The 17378-nt window shown below is 41.6% G+C and overlaps 1 protein-coding gene across 2 annotated transcripts in view; it reads left to right on the forward strand.

Moving 5' to 3' along the window:
* CRIM1 (cysteine rich transmembrane BMP regulator 1) overlaps positions 1-17378 on the forward strand; it is a 769789-nt gene that overhangs the window by 504323 nt on the left and 248088 nt on the right. For both annotated transcript variants that reach the window (XM_056567417.1, XM_056567416.1), the window contains 2 exons: positions 2425-2607; positions 15071-15268. In XM_056567417.1, coding sequence (XP_056423392.1) covers positions 2425-2607; positions 15071-15268 — 381 coding nt within the window. The remainder of the gene's footprint in view (positions 1-2424; positions 2608-15070; positions 15269-17378) is intronic.

Genomic DNA, 17378 nt, shown 5'->3' on the forward strand with positions numbered 1-17378 from the left:
ATTAAATGGACATTAGATTTGTTTTCACACATGCTGACTATATTTGGTTCATGTGTTAATTCTAATGGTGAAGGTTATATTCTTCAACTTTTTCAGCAGTATAGAGCACACTGATCTCTACAGGCTAGGCTCATTTTCTCTCTGTGCAGACCATTTCATTAACCAAATGGTTCCTTTGGCCTTGGAGTCAATAGTTATGCCAGCAGACAGCTTGCATCCTGAGCATCCTTTTATGTAATAAAGTTGAGTGCTGTTTACAGAAAGTCTATGGTCACACAGTTCGATCATTTTTCAACAGCATTCTCCTGCATGTATAATTTATAGAAGTGCTGTACGAGCATAAAGTGCATGGGTAACAGAAAGTAGTAAAATTCTGCCCATTTCAAGCCTTTCACCTCTCAGATGATAATAGATGTTCCTCTGAGACTCTGGATAAATCGGAAATACTTTTTTCGTCCTCTCAGCACAACTTTAACTTAGTTGCAGCCTGGCCGTCTCATGATAGATTGCACCCATATATGTATTAGTCAAGTATAATAGGTGTCACTTGTGAGCTGCTTGCTTGAGGACAGCGTGGTAAATAGTATAATAACTCAAGTGACTGGATTTACTGAAGACTCGGGACAAGAAGTGTATTACATACATAACATATGAAAGTTGGGTTTCTTAGCTTTTTATTTGGTTTAATGCTGGATTTGTGAAAACATTTTTAAATGATTTATGCTTTTGATGCCGCCACAGAATACATGTAATATGTGAAAATTGGAGAGAAGGATGGCACTCAGGTCTGGATGCCGTGCATGTGGACCAAGGATCCCAATTTTCATTCGGAAATGTAACAAACGCAAGACTCGTTTCTGCTTCCGCCTTTGTCAATTATTATGCTGGATGGGTCAATAAATTGAGTATTTTTACTTTACACTTTATAGCCATGGGTCTAGTGCTCAAGACCAGTGAGCTATTATACTGCCCCTGTTTCGCATATAATGTTAATTCCAGATCCTTTTAACATACAGTGAAAACAAACTTCTGTATAGTAGGGATCGACTGATAATGATTTTTTAGAGCCAATACCGATAACCTGTGAACTTTCAGGCCGATAGCCAATAACTTATACCGATATTCCATGCATTTTAATTTTTGGGCATCTTAAAGCAGGGCCATGTACACTGAGGACAAGCAGGGCTCTGTACACCTAGGACAAGCGGGTTTATGTACACTGAGGACAAGCAGGGCTCTGTACACTGACAAGCAGGGCTATGTACAATGAGGACAAGCAGGGTTCTGTACACTGAGGACAAGCAGGGCTCTGTTCACTAAGGACAAGTAGGGCCCTGTACACTGAGGATAAGCAGGGTTCTGCACCTGCGGACAATCAGGGCCCTGTACGAGAGAGAGCAGGGTGGCGGGCGCACTGATCGGTGGCACAATGAACTCCGACGTGGCACTGCTGCGCTTAGACGTGAGGTGACGTCACCCCCACGGTGACGTGACCTCATGTCTAAGCGCAGCAGCACCACGCCGGAGTTCAAAGCGCCTCTCCCAAGCAGCCACTGCGGTTCTCTTATAGGGCTGCCGTGGCTGTGTGGGAGATGCAAAACAGCAGCCAGCAGCACCGTTCTCCAGGCCTGGGTGTCGTGGGCAAGACGCATTATCGGCATGGTTAGATGCCGATACCGATAACTTACAAAATCGTGAATATCGGCCGACAATATCGGCCAATCCGATAATCAGTCGATCCCTACTGTATAGTGTGATAGTGTGGCCAAGACCCAGTTATCTCAAACCCCATTGTATGTTGATGCACAAGGTAATTTATAACCTAAAGCATGCTGATAGGTCCACTTTTAGTGTTTAAAGAATACCTGTCAGATCAAAAAAAGGTATGCCTCTATCACCTTTATTTGTTGCAGAAATACATCTTTTCATTAGCTCACAGTGTTAAAAATCCTCTCATTGGAAGGGGATGTGTCCCTCCCTTGTGGTGGTGGGAGGCGATTGGTGTGTCTGCTCATGCAGCCTTGTCAATGAGTCATTTCTTGTCCATGACTCATGGACAAGCCTGATGCAGCTCCAGAGATGGTTAGGACCCCTAGTGGTGGGATATTCAAGAGCTGTTTTATTTCTGACACTTCCCATTACAGTGTAACCAGAACATTATGAGCACCCAAAGAGATGGAGTATTCTTTGTGATTTTAATACTTTTTTTCCAGGTACTCTGCAGTGACCTAAACTTTCTTAACATATATATACAGCTTACGAAATGGTGAACTTTAAACTTTACTTGCCCCACAAGTTTAAAAAGCTGCACCTAAATGATGATATTTACATTTTAAAGAGTCTCTTTATGTTCCATGAGATCTAAAGTATCTGCTAGTAAATATCAAAACTAACATGTATTCTTCTTTTTTACATTTATTTTAGAGACAAAGCCAGCATGTATTTTTAATAACGTGGAGTATTATGATGGAGATATGTTTCGTATGGATGCATGTCGCTTCTGTCGGTGTCAAGGAGGTGTTTCCATCTGCTTCTCAGCTCAGTGTGGAGAGCTGCACTGTGATCGCTACTATGTGCCAGAGGGGGAGTGCTGCCCAGTTTGTGAAGGTAATGCCATTCATCAGGATTAATAAGAACTCCTTTTTAGAAAATGCAAAATTCTGTTTTACAGGACAGATTTATCATCTTGTCCTGAAAGCTCTCACATGTGACATGCACTGTAGTTTTCAGCCATTTATTAAGACTACTAACTTCTCCTAAAGCAGTTTAGAATTTTTTCTGTGACAAAATTCTGCTGCTACATATTGATAAACACATTGCACATACTTAGCATTTTTTGTTTAAAGGGTACTCCGCCCCTAGGCATTTTATCCCCACCCACCCCCTTGTGACGTCATGCCCTACCCCCTCAATGCAAGTTTATGGGAGGGGGCATGGCAGCAGTCATGCCCCCTCCCATAGACTCGCATTGAGGAGGTGGGGCGTAACATTACGATCCTTCCCCTGTATCGCCCAAACTTCTCTCCATGCACAAGATGACATGGGGTGCTGCAATAGATATCGCAGGGGTTCCTTTGGTTAGGGGATAAGATGCCTATGGGCAGAGTACCCCTTTAAGGGTACCTTTACTCATACAGGTTACGATGCTGCAAAAACCTGTTCCCTATCATATATGCGAACCTGCATGGTAAAGGGAACCTTGTCATCACTTTCTTCCTGCCCAAACCACAAGTCTTCAGGATGGACCTCAACTGCTTCTTCCCACCCTGCCAGCCGCGATTGATAGATCTCTACCTATCAAGGCTGGTGGTCCAGGGAAAGGTGTACATGTAATTTATGTTAGAGATTTCCCCATTGAATTTAAAGGGTGTAAAATCTTCAAGGAAACAATAAAAAAAACAAGCAAGGCCTGGTGTTGCAGATTATAGAAAAAAGAAACCTACAGACCCTAAAAAACAAAGTAGTGTTCAGCTACGTTGTGTGAATGGGTTAAAGCCCCACACATTACAAAGTAACTTCTGGCCAGTAATGTACTGCATCACCCAATCTTTCTAAAAAGGGTACAGTAAATGTCAGAACTGGCACAGAACCTGCACCTGTTTGAGAGTGTTCCCTGGTATAAGACAGATTTGTCATAAGCATTGTAGCATTTTCAGTATGTGTCACAGACCTTTTTTATGCAATGCCAAAACATGTCCTTATCATTAGCCATTAATAAGAAAGTTCCAATAAAGCTTTTTTCTCAGGAGGCAGAAATGTTTGAGAGGCAATCGTGTTTTACAATGATGGAATGTCGGGGGAACAATGTATTTGATTTTCCAAGATACTTTCTATATCAATTCCTCACAATTTTCATGATCTCTGTTTGCTGCCATGTAGTATGGACTTTGTTGTATCCCCAGACATGTGATGGGCACACAGTGGCAGACTTGTTACATGACAGAGCTCTAATGTAGATTGTGTTACTCAGTTAGTCCTGCATCTATGTGTCCATCACATGACCGCTTTATATTCCTTGGTCATATATAATGCTAGTATCTGCTGTATGACTGCAAGCAGAGATTTTGAGAACTGTACAATATATTCTCCTGTGCTACATCTACACAATATAGCTACAAAAAAAATGCATTATATAAAACTAACAGGTGGGAGTAAAAAAAACAACTTTTTTTTTAAATGTAAATAACTCACATTGTGTAGCATTTGGCACAAGTGTTCCATATCACAAGGGAAATTGCATTATCTCCATTACTTAATCACCCCAAATGTCTGTCTTCAATGTGCATCACTGCCTGATAACATCACTGCTCACATCCAACATAAAGCCGGCAATGCTGCACATCTGCCCAAGACATCTGCTTCCAGCATCTGATGGACCTGGTGTTGCTTACCGATGCATTCATCCATTCAGACATAAAAGTAACAGCCATAGGCAGGGTCATTACACTGAGGATGGTTCTTGCATTTTACCACGCACCTTGCTTAGTAGTTTATTTCTGGTTTTCAGAGTTTTGGGTCAGTGACTAGATGATTACGAGGAGTCTGTATGTTGCCCACAATAGGCACCTAGATACAATTAACATAGTCTCAGGCAGCTAGTTTTATCCAGACACTGTCCCAAAGTATATATTTCAGTTAACCTTTTTTTCAGTTACGTAATTTTATATCTCGACAGGAGTGTAGGTGTCTTTTTATGGAACATTAGAGCCCATATTAGATACATCTAATATCTTTCACTATACTTGATTAGTTTGATGTATATAGGGCTCAAATACCAAAGTACATACAGTAACATTGACAGAATAAATCAATACTGTACCAGTTTGATATACTCTCTCCAAAAAAGTTAGACATACAAGAGAACTAGGCTCTATTCTCAGCTAAATTATTGATGCATAACAATTTATATGCCCAAAATGTACAACATTAAAAGGACAAGAACCAAAATCGGGCAGTGCTAGACGTGGATATAAGAAAAAATGGAAAAGCCCCTGTCAGGCCCAAGGCCTTATTATTAAAATCCTATATGTGTGGGGGCGTGGCCTGGCAGCCTAGGTGGATGGTCGCACTGTGAGTGAGCTCCGTCTTCCCGGCCTGAAACAGCTATTATACCTAACTTCCGACACTCCTATCTGACCACCTGCAGCTACCTGACGGTCCCTAACCATGAGAGGACGCCGAAAGAGGGTTTCCAAACAAGAAACCCTTGTTAAATTCAACTTTACAAGGCGCATACCTTCCTCCCAAGATGGCGGCGGCGGCCAAAGCGGCTCTCCTCTCGCGGCTTCTCCGACTGAAAGATCACTCCCTGGTTTCACTCCTGGACTGTCTAACGCGCGTCGCTCTCTGTCTGATCCTGCTCTGCATTGCCTTGCGGAAGCGGAGGGAGCGGATAATGTCTCGCAGACACGAGTGGGGACCTCTGTGTGCAGTGATGGAGGAGGACAAGATGGCGGGGATTGGCCGGACCGCACAGATGGCGGGGCACAGAAGGCGGCGATATCGCCATTCTCTAGTCCGATGCGACAGAAACAAAGACTGACAGATCCGGAGGAGAGCTGCCGGACTGAAGGAAGAAAAGACACCACGAAGGTCAGTAAAGCTACACCCTCTAAGCTAGAAGCTCTCCCGGTAGCTGATCTCACACTAACTGATACCACTATGAAGAGCATGTTGTTAGCCCTCAGGCAGACTTTTCTGTCAGACATAGCTGGGGTCATAACTCCGCTGCAGGCATCAGTGGGGGAGCTTGGAGACCGTGTAACCCACATAGAGACGAAGCTAGAGGAATTCTCTGAACTCCATAACACACTTGTGGAATCTCATACAGATCTGGATGAGGAAGTTGCAGCACTTAGAGCAAAAATAGCTGATCTGGAAGATAGAAGTAGAAGGAACAATCTAAAGCTTAGAGGGGTCCCTGAATCAGTGCACCCCGCTGACATCCCTTCATATGTTCGTTCCTTACTACAAGCTATACTACCATAGGTTACTGCGCAGGAACTGGAGATTGACCGGGCTCATAGGATCCCAAGACCCCAGCATTTGGATGACTCCACTCCTAGGGATATCCTGGCTAGGATCCATTTTTTTTCGGTGAAGGAGAAGGTATTGGAGTTCTCGAGAAAAAATGGGGGTCTGCCCGCACCCTATCACCATGTGTCTGTATATGCGGATCTCTCTAATGCCACTCTACAAGCCAGGAGGCTGCTTCTGCCTATCACTCAGGCTCTCAGAGCAGCTAATGTGGCGTACAGATGGGGCTTTCCTGTTCGCTTGCTTATACGCAGAGGGGACACCATGCATGTTATTAAATCGCTGACGGAGGGCGAGGATTTGCTCTCCAAATGGAATCTTCAAGCTGTTCCCCCCTCTGGTTTACCGCCCAGATCACGACCTCGCAGGGTGAAAAAGGACTGGTCAGTCGGGTGAGATGGGAGGTGACTTGTCATTTATTTTTATTTTTTTTCCTCGGATGTATATCTGATTTTTTCCTTGTTTCAGGCATGGAACTAACTGTTCACTATGGGCTTCAAGGTGGACTTTGCCTTCTTCCACAATGTGGGCTCTTGTTCCGTGAGCCTCTTTTTTCTTTTTTTTATATTGCTATATACGTTATGGCCCTTTATTGTTTTGTTGCATTTTACTTTGCTAACTTACTTTGTTCACTGTAATTGCCTTACCGATATATTCAGGAGGTGTGTGTGCTGGCTGGGGGGCACGCATCTCCACTATTATTTTGATTTACTTGCTATGTTGTGTATCATCTTTATATGTCCTTATGGTTATAAAATTTACTAGTCTTAATGCTAACGGTCTGAATGCTCCCCACAAACGTTCGTACCTATGGAAAGAAGCATTGACTACTAAAAGTGATGTCATCTGTGTCCAGGAGACACATCTGTTAGCAAAAGATGCATATAGGGTTAAACACCCCCAATATCCCCACATTTTTCACTCCCACTTCACTACCAAATCTAGAGGGGTTATGATAGCAATAAGGAACACAGTCTCCTTTTCATTGTCAGATATGATTTTGGATGTTAATGGCAGATATATTATATTGTACTGTACAATTAATGCTGTCCCTCTTACCATTGTTTCTATATATGCCCCCAACTCAGGACAGCTTCGGTTCTTACAGAGGGTACTTAGGAAGGCTAATAGTACCAAGTGGGGTTCCCTTATGATATGTGGAGACTACAACTCTATTATGGATTCCACTCTAGATACCTCCTCGTCCTCCAGATTGTCCTCCCTAGATATCTCCCCCTGGGTGTGGGAATCTGGGATGTATGATGTATGGCGTATCCAACATGAAACGGAGAGAGATTACACCTTCCATTCAGGGGTACATAACACTTACTCTAGGATTGATATGATACTGGTCGCTAGTCACCTTTTAACCTCTGTGCGAGAATCCTCTATTGACTCGATAAGGTGGTCGGACCATGCGGCGGTCTCGGTAGTTATGGAAGACAAGTTGCATAGCATTCCTACTTATATGTGGAGACTTAGCCCGTTCCTATTATCTCACCCTAAATTTTCTCAACAGATTAGGCAGGATATCACTACATATTTTCAACTTAATGGGGATTCTGTCAAAAGCAGGATTTCCCTTTGGAACTGCCACAAAGCGGTAATTAGGGGAATGTGTATTAAATACGGTTCTGTCCTCAAGAAAGATAGGGAGGAGAAGATGGAGAAACTATTGGCCAAGTTAAAATGTGTGGAAGAATCAAATAAAAAATCCCCATCTGATTCTTTGGCTCTCCAACTAGCGGAATTACGTAGAGAACTCAGATGCTATATGCTCACCAGCTATGAGAAATCGCATCGGAAATTGCAGGCCCATTATTACTCGCAAGATAACAAATCTGGTAAGCTATTGGCCGCCAGACTGAAAACTAGACAACTGAAAACACGTATCTCTGGACTCATACACCCTATCTCTGGCGCAAAATTGATCACGCCCAAGGATATAGCCAATGGCTTTGCATCCTTTTATGCCCATTTATATAATTTGAAGGACTCTATCCCCGAGCAATTAGACCATATTTCTATTACTAGGGACTATCTGGCTCGATTGAATTTGCCCACTTTATCTATGCAGCAAATATCTGATTTAAATAGCCCCATCACGATTAGTGAAATACAGAAAATAATCCGCTCCCTCCCAGCTGGTAAGGCTCCAGGACCAGATGGGTTTATCAGCGCCTACTATAAAACATTCAATGACATACTATCTCCACACTTACTTGACTTCTGTGAGGAGGCGATAGTAGCTGGCTCCTTCCCGAAGGAAAATCTTCAGGCCATGATTACGACTCTACCCAAGCCCGGCAAATCGGATGATTTGCCACAAAACTATAGACCTATATCATTACTCAACCAGGATTTAAAAATATTCGCTAAATTGATAGCCTCCAGAATAGCGGTGGTCCTTCCATCCTTGGTCTCATTGGATCAGGCTGGTTTTGTGGCTGGGAGGCAAACCTCCGATAACACAAGGCGATTGATCAATGTGATGCATTATATTGAAAGAGACTCTGTCCCAGCTGTATTGTTGGCCCTGGACGCCGAGAAGGCGTTTGACCGCCTTCGGTGGTCCTTCGCCTTCTCGGTATTAGAGGCAATGGGATTTGGGGGCAATATACGACAGGCAATCGTCTCTCTATATTCCAACCCCTCTGCTAAGGTGCTTGCAAATGGTGCAGTATCGGATGAATTTGCAATCACCAATGGATCCAGACAGGGGTGCCCCCTTTCTCCCCTTATTTATATCTTATCTATCGAACCCCTTGCGCAAGCTATTAGATTGGACGGGGAGATTGGGGGTATACAGATAGGGAGAACATCGCATGTGATATCGTTATACGCCGATGACGTCATATTGTCTCTTTCCAACCCTAAACGGTCGTTACCAGCTGTAATGGATCATATTGAGCAATTTGGTTTATTGTCCTACTATCATTTAAACAATGCCAAGACACAGGCTTTATCTATGAATCTGTTGCCTGAAGAGGCACACTTCCTTCAGACTACCTATAATTTTGACTGGAGAGAATCTAACATCCAATATTTAGGAGTTCACCTCACCTATCCCATATCTGCACTATACAATGCTAACTATATCCCTCTCTTGTCTTCCCTGGCTACTGAGGCTGACGCTATCTCCAAGCACTTAATGTCGTGGGTGGGCAGAGTGGCGGCATTCAAGATGTTACTCCTGCCTAAGCTTTTATATGTTTTCCGTACGTTACCGATACCAGTACCACATTCTTTTTTTGTTACTGCACAACGACTTCTATCTAAATTGATTTGGGCAGGAGGGAGACCGAGGCTGTCTCCAGCTCTACTTATTAAAAATAAATTAGCAGGGGGTCTGGGTTCTCCTGACATCAGGGGATATTATATCTCTACCCTGGTGTCTGCCCTCAGACAGTGGTGGAAAGATGATAGCACCTCCCCCTGGGCGCAAATAGAGAGACAGTCTGTTTACCCTTACTCCCTACATGACGTAATGCACATTCCTATATGGAATCTATCCCCTCCGCCAACGCATAATCCTGTTGTGAAAGCTTCCTATCAAGCCTGGGAATTCTATTTGAAACATGTAGGTTCACAATCAAGGGGAAAGATAGATGACCTTTCCTTATCATTGTTGCAGGCCACCATCCCTGATCTGGATTTGAAACACTGGAGAGAATTAGGAGTGGGTAGCTTGCAACACATATGCAGAGAAGGTAGTCTAATGTCATTTGGGGATATTCGCAAGAAGTTTCCCATCTCCACTAGGGATTTCTTCAAATACCTACAAATTAGACACCTGGTTAATTCATTGAACAACCCTTCTGTAGGCATAGATCCCCTGACTAAAATATATTTATCTGGCACTCAGAAAGGCTTGAAACCGATTTATAGACTATTAATAGGTTCCGATAAATGTACTAGGCAGTACCCTCTTAGACTTTGGGAAAGGGACTTGGGACGTAGGATAGAAGCTTGTACCTGGGAAAAGGCATTTAAAACTATTCACAGGGCCTTCCAGTGCTCATCCCATGTGGAAAGCGCTTTTAAAACTATTCTAAGATGGTATTTTACGCCAGAAAAAATTTCTAAAGCATATCCCACAGCGTCTGATAAATGTTGGCGAGGGTGTGGACACAAGGGGACCCTTTTTCATATTTTGTGGAACTGCCCTTTAATACAAACCTTCTGGGTTTCCTGCAAACTATTGACACAATCCCTTTTCCCGTGTCAGGTGCCTTGGTCCCCCCAACAAGTGTTGTTATTTTTAAACTTAGAAGATGTCCCCCCCCCTTTTAGAGACCTGTATTGCATAATATGTATAGTAGCCAAAACTGTGCTCTTGAGTGGTTGGAAAACCTTGCATGTCCCAAGCATTTCCCATGTAATTAGCAAATTGAATACCACTTACTCATTTGAGAAAGTAATAGCACTGGGATCGGGCAGGTATCAATCTTTTGCAGATAGATGGCAGAGTTGGTCCGCCTCTCCCAATAGTGTGGATATTTAAACGCTCTAGAGCTCCCCCTAGTCCCTAGTATTTGTTCTGAAAGTGGTGTGGTACACTTTTTCCCCCCATATAAGTTTTCGTAGGGATGATGTGTCTGAGGTATGTTACCGAATATAATATACCCAATCTCTGGAGCAATTCAGACCAGGGCATACATTGGATAATAAAGAAAAAGATACTATTTTGATTTAACACCTGTCAAGGTAGGCAATGAAACACAGACCTACAGTGTTGAATTTCCGAGCTTTAACTGTGAACTTTATTGAGATGTCCAGAGATCAAACAATCATTACTGTTGTTATTTTTCTTTTGTTTGTTTTTGTCATCTGGCGCTATGTTCAGCGCTATTTGTCCTGTACTGTATTGTTGTTATACGATAAAATTTCAATAAAAACATTGAACGGAAAATCCTATATGTGTATTATAAATTATAACTGTGTGTGATGGATCATCCAAGACATGGGTGAGAGGTCATTCAGACTGTTTTGTGTATTGCATTTTATTGGGGGTCTGGCTGTCTTGGTATCTCCTTTGAAGTCATGCACTCTGGTCCCATCATATAATCAAACAGATAATGGGTCAGGAAGAGAGAAGACCCCCTGGTGGGATCAGAGGGGAGGGGGGAATGGAGTCTCCTTCTCAAGAAAGCAGATATGATATTTAAACAGTGCTAGACTAAAATTTGTTGTCAAGGCTGTGCAACAAGCTGACAAGACCATCCTAAGAACAGCTGGAACTCACTGAAGGACTGCTATATCATCATGCTGTAAGAACTTCATCTTTTGTTTTCTGAACTTGCCTTGCTAAACTCTTTTATATATTGTTATACCTGTATGTCATTTGTTTCTGTATTTATATATAGCACTGTGATTCCTTTTATCAGATTTAATGTTTAATTAATCAGCTCTGGTCTTTGATCTCTAAATATATGAGCTCACCTTTCTGAAGGAGGCTCTGGTAAACACGTTTAAGGGTTAATTTGGTGACTTGCTGGGACTTTTAGTGGATACCCAGAGGTCTGGCGGCTTTAACCCTTGCACCATCACACACTCTCTAGCGTCTTAGCTGGACCGATAGGGTGTGATCGTGACAGCCCCCTTAAAATTTGGAAAACAGCAAAGCGTTCCTAAAACTGAAGATATTTACATGTAATACAACATTTCCTCTCTGGTAGCGATGCAGGGGAATAGAAAATAGCTTTGTTTTGGGCCTATTCTGAGGGAATGCTTATAAGAACAAATCATTGTCAGTTGAATGATTAAAGGGGTGTATTCTGGCTTTATGCATCCTATCTCCTATCCAAAGGATAGGGGATAAGATGTATGATCGCAGGGGTCCCACCACTGGGGACCCCCGTTGTCTTGGTACAGCCCCCGGCATTCTGGGTCGGGTGCTGCCTCCGAGACTGAGACATCACGGCCATGCTCAATAGTAACGTCAGGCCACATCCCCTCTATTCATTTTTATGGGAGGGGGCGTAACGGCCATCACGCTTCTTTCCATGGACATAAATGGAGGGTGTATGATGTCACATCCCCATCTCGGAGGCAGCGCCCGGTACAAACTGCCGGGGGCTGCACAGAAATTGTGAGGGTCCCCAGTGGCAGGACCCCTGTGATCATACATCTTATCCCTTATCCTTTGGATAGGTGATAAGATATATAAAGCTGGAATACCCCTTTAACCTGAGATAAATGGAGTATAATTCCCAAATAAATTAAATTATAATTCTGGAGCATGGTTCTGTGTTGTTTCTCTGTTCTGTTTACTAGAAATGTGTCTGATGTTTTGGGCGTGTCCTAACTATTTGGCACCGTTTGATTGGATGAACTCAGTGTAAGGACACGCCCCCCAATTGGTAACACCCAATTAGTTATTTAGTTATACATTTCTACTAAAGAACGGCACAACGCAAAGATATGAGGACATTTTCCAGTATTATTTTATAGTGAATACAAGTATCTACGAAAACAGACAGATGAGAAGAGGCCACGGGACCTGTTTCAGATAATTTGTTTATTTTTGTGTTGCTGGTAATAGAAATGACTGGTTCAGAACACCTACAGACATTGTAAAATGGGGCTGTGCTTTTGTATGTGTTTGCTTTACATCTATAAGCCTCAGTGACACATCAGTCAGATTCTCTTTTTTTCCTGTTTGATCATTGGTGCAGGAAGGGCATGCATAAATTATTATTGACAGCAATCTTCAATTGTTACAATCAGAACTTGTGAAATGAAGTTGTTCCTGTAAGTCTTCATTAAGATTAATGATAGTAGAAGATAGAATTAGTTGGGCAGATAATTGAATTGAAATTGAGTTCTTCTATACCATTTACTGAACAGTGCCAATAAGAGACTGACTAGACATGGGCTCTGTACGTTAATCAAAGCTCGTAAGATGGAAGTTTTGGGAATAATTGTTCCTCCTTGATAAGGTTATTAACTATTTGTCGCTTGGAAAGCTTAAGCAGATCTGTCACCAGAATATGTTGCCTTCTTTAAGGACAACCTGTCATAATGAGAGGTCCACTGGGCTATTGGACCAAATGTCATTCTGTTTATAGCAACTAATAAAGAATACTATAGAAACAAAAGATAGGTCGCTTCAACCAAGAATAATAGAGACAGTATTAGATTGTTCCAGACGAGTACTGGTGTAAGAGAAAGTTGTGTATCCCATACAACCTGACAACATGTTTAACATTTTGGGGGTACACTCTCCTCAAGCCTGGGCTTGAATAAAAGAATGGTGTAGTGATCTCACTATATTTAAGATTGCATAAAATTATCAGTCAGTTATAGATAATTGAAAATGTAAACATTTTTTTGTCATAAAATGAGTTACACCCTGCAGGGCCCTTGCAGCTGAACTTGTTCTACAATATATATTGGTATGCTCAACGTCCATAATTAGCGGTAATAGATAATATCTTGTCATGTGTATATATACATTTAGTTATCCATGTTATATCTCAGGCAGTACTGAAAGCAAAAGACCAAAAGTTCTAGCAGAAATTCCTCCTTATTGGATACTGTGTATCGTTCTGCAGGTATCTGTTTTGTATGTCAATAGAAGATACAGATATCTGCACAACGATATGTTACTGAGAGGAACACCTTTTCATACATTCCTCCCAATGCTTTGCTACCGGTGAGACTGATGCCACTCCGGGAAGTTCCTCGTGGCAGCTGTCCAGCCTTACATTCATTCCAGACACTACTGTATGTGTTGTGCTCGAAGTGCAACACCTAAGGCTAGGTTCAGACTACGGAATATCCGCCTACAATTCCGCTTTGAAATTGCAGGAGGAAATTCCGCTTGCTAAAATGTATAGTGTAGTGAATGGGTTTCCGTTCACAAATTCACACTTCCGAATTTGTGAACGGAAAATCCGCTTGGAAATTTCCACCTGAAGAATGGCGTTGCTCTTTCTTCAGGTGAAAATCCGTGTGGAACACATTGCAGTCTATTGGAGACTGCAGTGTCCATGTGGTCCTAGCGCCGACTGATTCAATCAGCGCTGGCCACACTCTGAATGTCTGGGTGGGAATTTTCTGAGATTTCGGAGATTCCGTAGTTTGAACCTAGCCTAAGGGTAAGGACCCATCTTTTTCTTTACCCTGATTTACCTAATCAGACGGTCCTCACTAGGGGCGCACCTCTTGTTGCCTTTTCATTTCTTTGTATCAGAAATGAGAAGAGGCTCCTCTTTAGGGGATATTCCTGTTTAATAAAGTAATGGAGTACTGCTAAGATAAGCCATCACTTTATGATAAGTTGGCAATTGTGAAAATGTTGCAGCCGCTTCCAGTTATAACTTCTTTCAGGTTCCTGTGATGCAATTTCCCTGCATGAACTGCCCTGCTTAGCCAATCACTAGCCACAGTAAAGTCCTGCCTTAGTCAATGACTGGATTAGTGGACAGTTCCTGCTGGGTTGATGTTTAGGTTTTGTGACTGACAAACTGATGAGAACTCTACTAGTAAAAGTGTTTCTAAAGTAAAAACATCTTCTTTGCAAAAAAAATTATGTCTTAATGGGAAATGAACAGCAGAGTCCTGCACTAACTTTGAATATACAGGTAGATAGTGCGCGTGACCCTGTTTCTAACACTTCTTACCTGGGGAAAATTCTTGCAGCCTTTCTGGATATATTCATTGGCTTCTGCTGTATGTGCAATGCTTTCTCCTGCCCACTCTGTAATAACCCCAACCCCTTTAGATGATAACTTCACTACCATCACTGACCTGCTGAGGAAAAAGGGCTGAACAATGGATTCTTCTCCAAATGCGATTTTTCCTTTTGAATCACTTACATATGTCTATGTCTTACCTAGACTAAATCAGCATTATCATAGGATTGTTGTTATAAGGAAAATGATTATTAATTTCTGGCCTTTTAATATACATAGAGGTTAGAAACTTTTTTGGACAGTGGTATAGAAAAAAAATGTATTGCACAAAAGGCCAACAGTAGAATTGCCACTATTAACTCAATTTTACACAATATTTTTTGTTTTTTCTGAAGATCCTGTGTACCCAGTCCATGATCCTGCTGGTTGCTACGCTAATGGACAGATAAGAAGTCATGGTGACCGCTGGAGGGAAGATGACTGCACATTCTGTCAGTGCATTAATGGAGAACCACATTGTGTTGCTACAGCATGCGGTCAGAGCTGTCTGAAACCTGTGAAAGTGCCTGGAGAATGCTGTCCAGTCTGTGAAGGTATGGACTTTTCCATTTTTAATCTTTAAAACATTTTTTTTAAAGATCCTTGAAAACATTACAGTGTGTCCCACCAACTATAATATATATCTTCCTAGCAACCAGTAACTGCAACCATTATGCACTAAAATGTTGGATTATTTGTATATTGTTTTTGTATTCGTTCTGTATTCTTTTCTGTAACAACTATTGTGGAAAATGTTTATTTAATATAAAAGGATCTATAATATTAAGTAGTGTAATTATCAGCTGTAAAGATAGAGGCCACTAACACTTTTCCATATAACAACTTTTTACAGAGGTGCTGTTGCACAAGGACCTTGTAGGCAAGCAGTTCAATAGCACCTTAAAACGTTTGTAACCTTGCTTTCTGCTGTCTCCTAGATCGCATCTTAGAGACTTGGCTAATGATTTTCTCGGTGAACAGTTCTTGGGGGATTGCTACTCACCTGGGAAATCCATACAGTAGTGAGGGATTTGTTAGTGAGCCATGATGGAGGTATTTTGCTAGTAACCTTTGGAGGGCTCCCCTATATCATTATATATTTCACAATGATGCAGCAGTAATCTTCTAATTAGAATAAAAACATAATTCTATATATAAATATATATATATATATATATATATATATATATATATATATATATATAGTGTTGATTAATATTTATTAAAAGCCGCAGGATCAGTTGTGAGAAGTAAAGATGGACAGCCTAACTCCATCGGATACATTAGCTAAAATCAGAAAAGCTTTTCTAATTTTTCCTGTATGATTGGAAGATGTAGTTTATGCATAATAGACAGGGTATCATAACATTTTTTTCAACCAAAATAAATAGAAGGTCCATCAGATAATGAATATTCCTAGGAATGGAGACATGAGCATGAGCCCCACAGCGTGAATTCACCCAAAAATTAATAACAGGATAACAATCATCCACCGCCTCCTGGGGATTAAAGCAAAGCAGAGATCAGCCACAGGAGAGAATACTTACAAAGGAGACTAAATCCTGCCATTTTACAGGACAAACACTTAGCTAATAATGCTCTAATTATATGATTTAACATACTAGAACAGGTCAGGGGGTCAGGAAAATGTGACTTTAAGCAACAACCTAGAAGAATATAAGTGCACAGTCACTGTAGAACTACTGAGCACTTGGCAATTATTACATTACACACATCTCAAAACTAGTGATTGACAGGCAAGGGCAAGGACCTCTCCTTAACTGTATGTGATAAGTACTTTTAACACAGTGTGAAACGACTACCTGACCTTTAACCTTGGGCTGTATGTGTGTGTCGCTTTTTTTGTTTTTGTTTTTTCCAAAAAGCTTTGGCCAAGTCTAAAATCCTAGATGTGTGCTGAAAGTGAGGTGTTTTATAAATTAATACAGATTGGTGTTAGGATTAATTATTAGATGACTATTTTTTTATGACGGTTTTTCTACTAGTATTATCATAGTAAATAATTAATACACTCTCCTTTTCATTTGCTGAATTAGGGCATATAGGCATCCTATATAATATAAATATATATATGATATAATCATATATAAATAATTACGGACGCCCAAGTACCTCTGTATTTCCCTTAATGATACACTCACCCATACTGATGACGTTCCAAACATACTACAGCCAATCGCTGAGGCATTAGTGGTTTCAGAATGTCATCCGGAGAAATAAGAAGAGGCACAGAGTGGACTGTGGCGATGGTGCAAGTATGTTGATTAGAGATAACCCAATAGAATATTTGATGTTTGGGCAGCGTCAAACTTGAACATCCACAGTGTATTTCATGCTGCAGTTGCGCCAATGGCAGTCACAGAGAGACTGCAGAGAGAGCTTCCGGGTAGCTCTGTGTGTCTGCTCATAGAGGCGGATTTCCCGCTGTAAAAATCCCCTGCTACAAGCAGACACACCGTACGCCCCATGTGACCCTGCCCTTAAAGAGGATTTTTGATATGAAAATGCCTTAACATATTTCTAGTCTCTGGGGTGTTTGGAGAAAAGCTTTAGCCATAACATAGTAGCCAGTAACTATGTTCGAATAATTTTCCAAACTTATTGGTGTTCAGACTTGAACCCTAAATTGCAGCAAACCATGCT

The sequence above is a fragment of the Hyla sarda genome, chromosome 3 (genome assembly GCF_029499605.1).
Source record: "Hyla sarda isolate aHylSar1 chromosome 3, aHylSar1.hap1, whole genome shotgun sequence".
In the NCBI taxonomy this organism is placed as follows: domain Eukaryota; kingdom Metazoa; phylum Chordata; class Amphibia; order Anura; family Hylidae; genus Hyla; species Hyla sarda.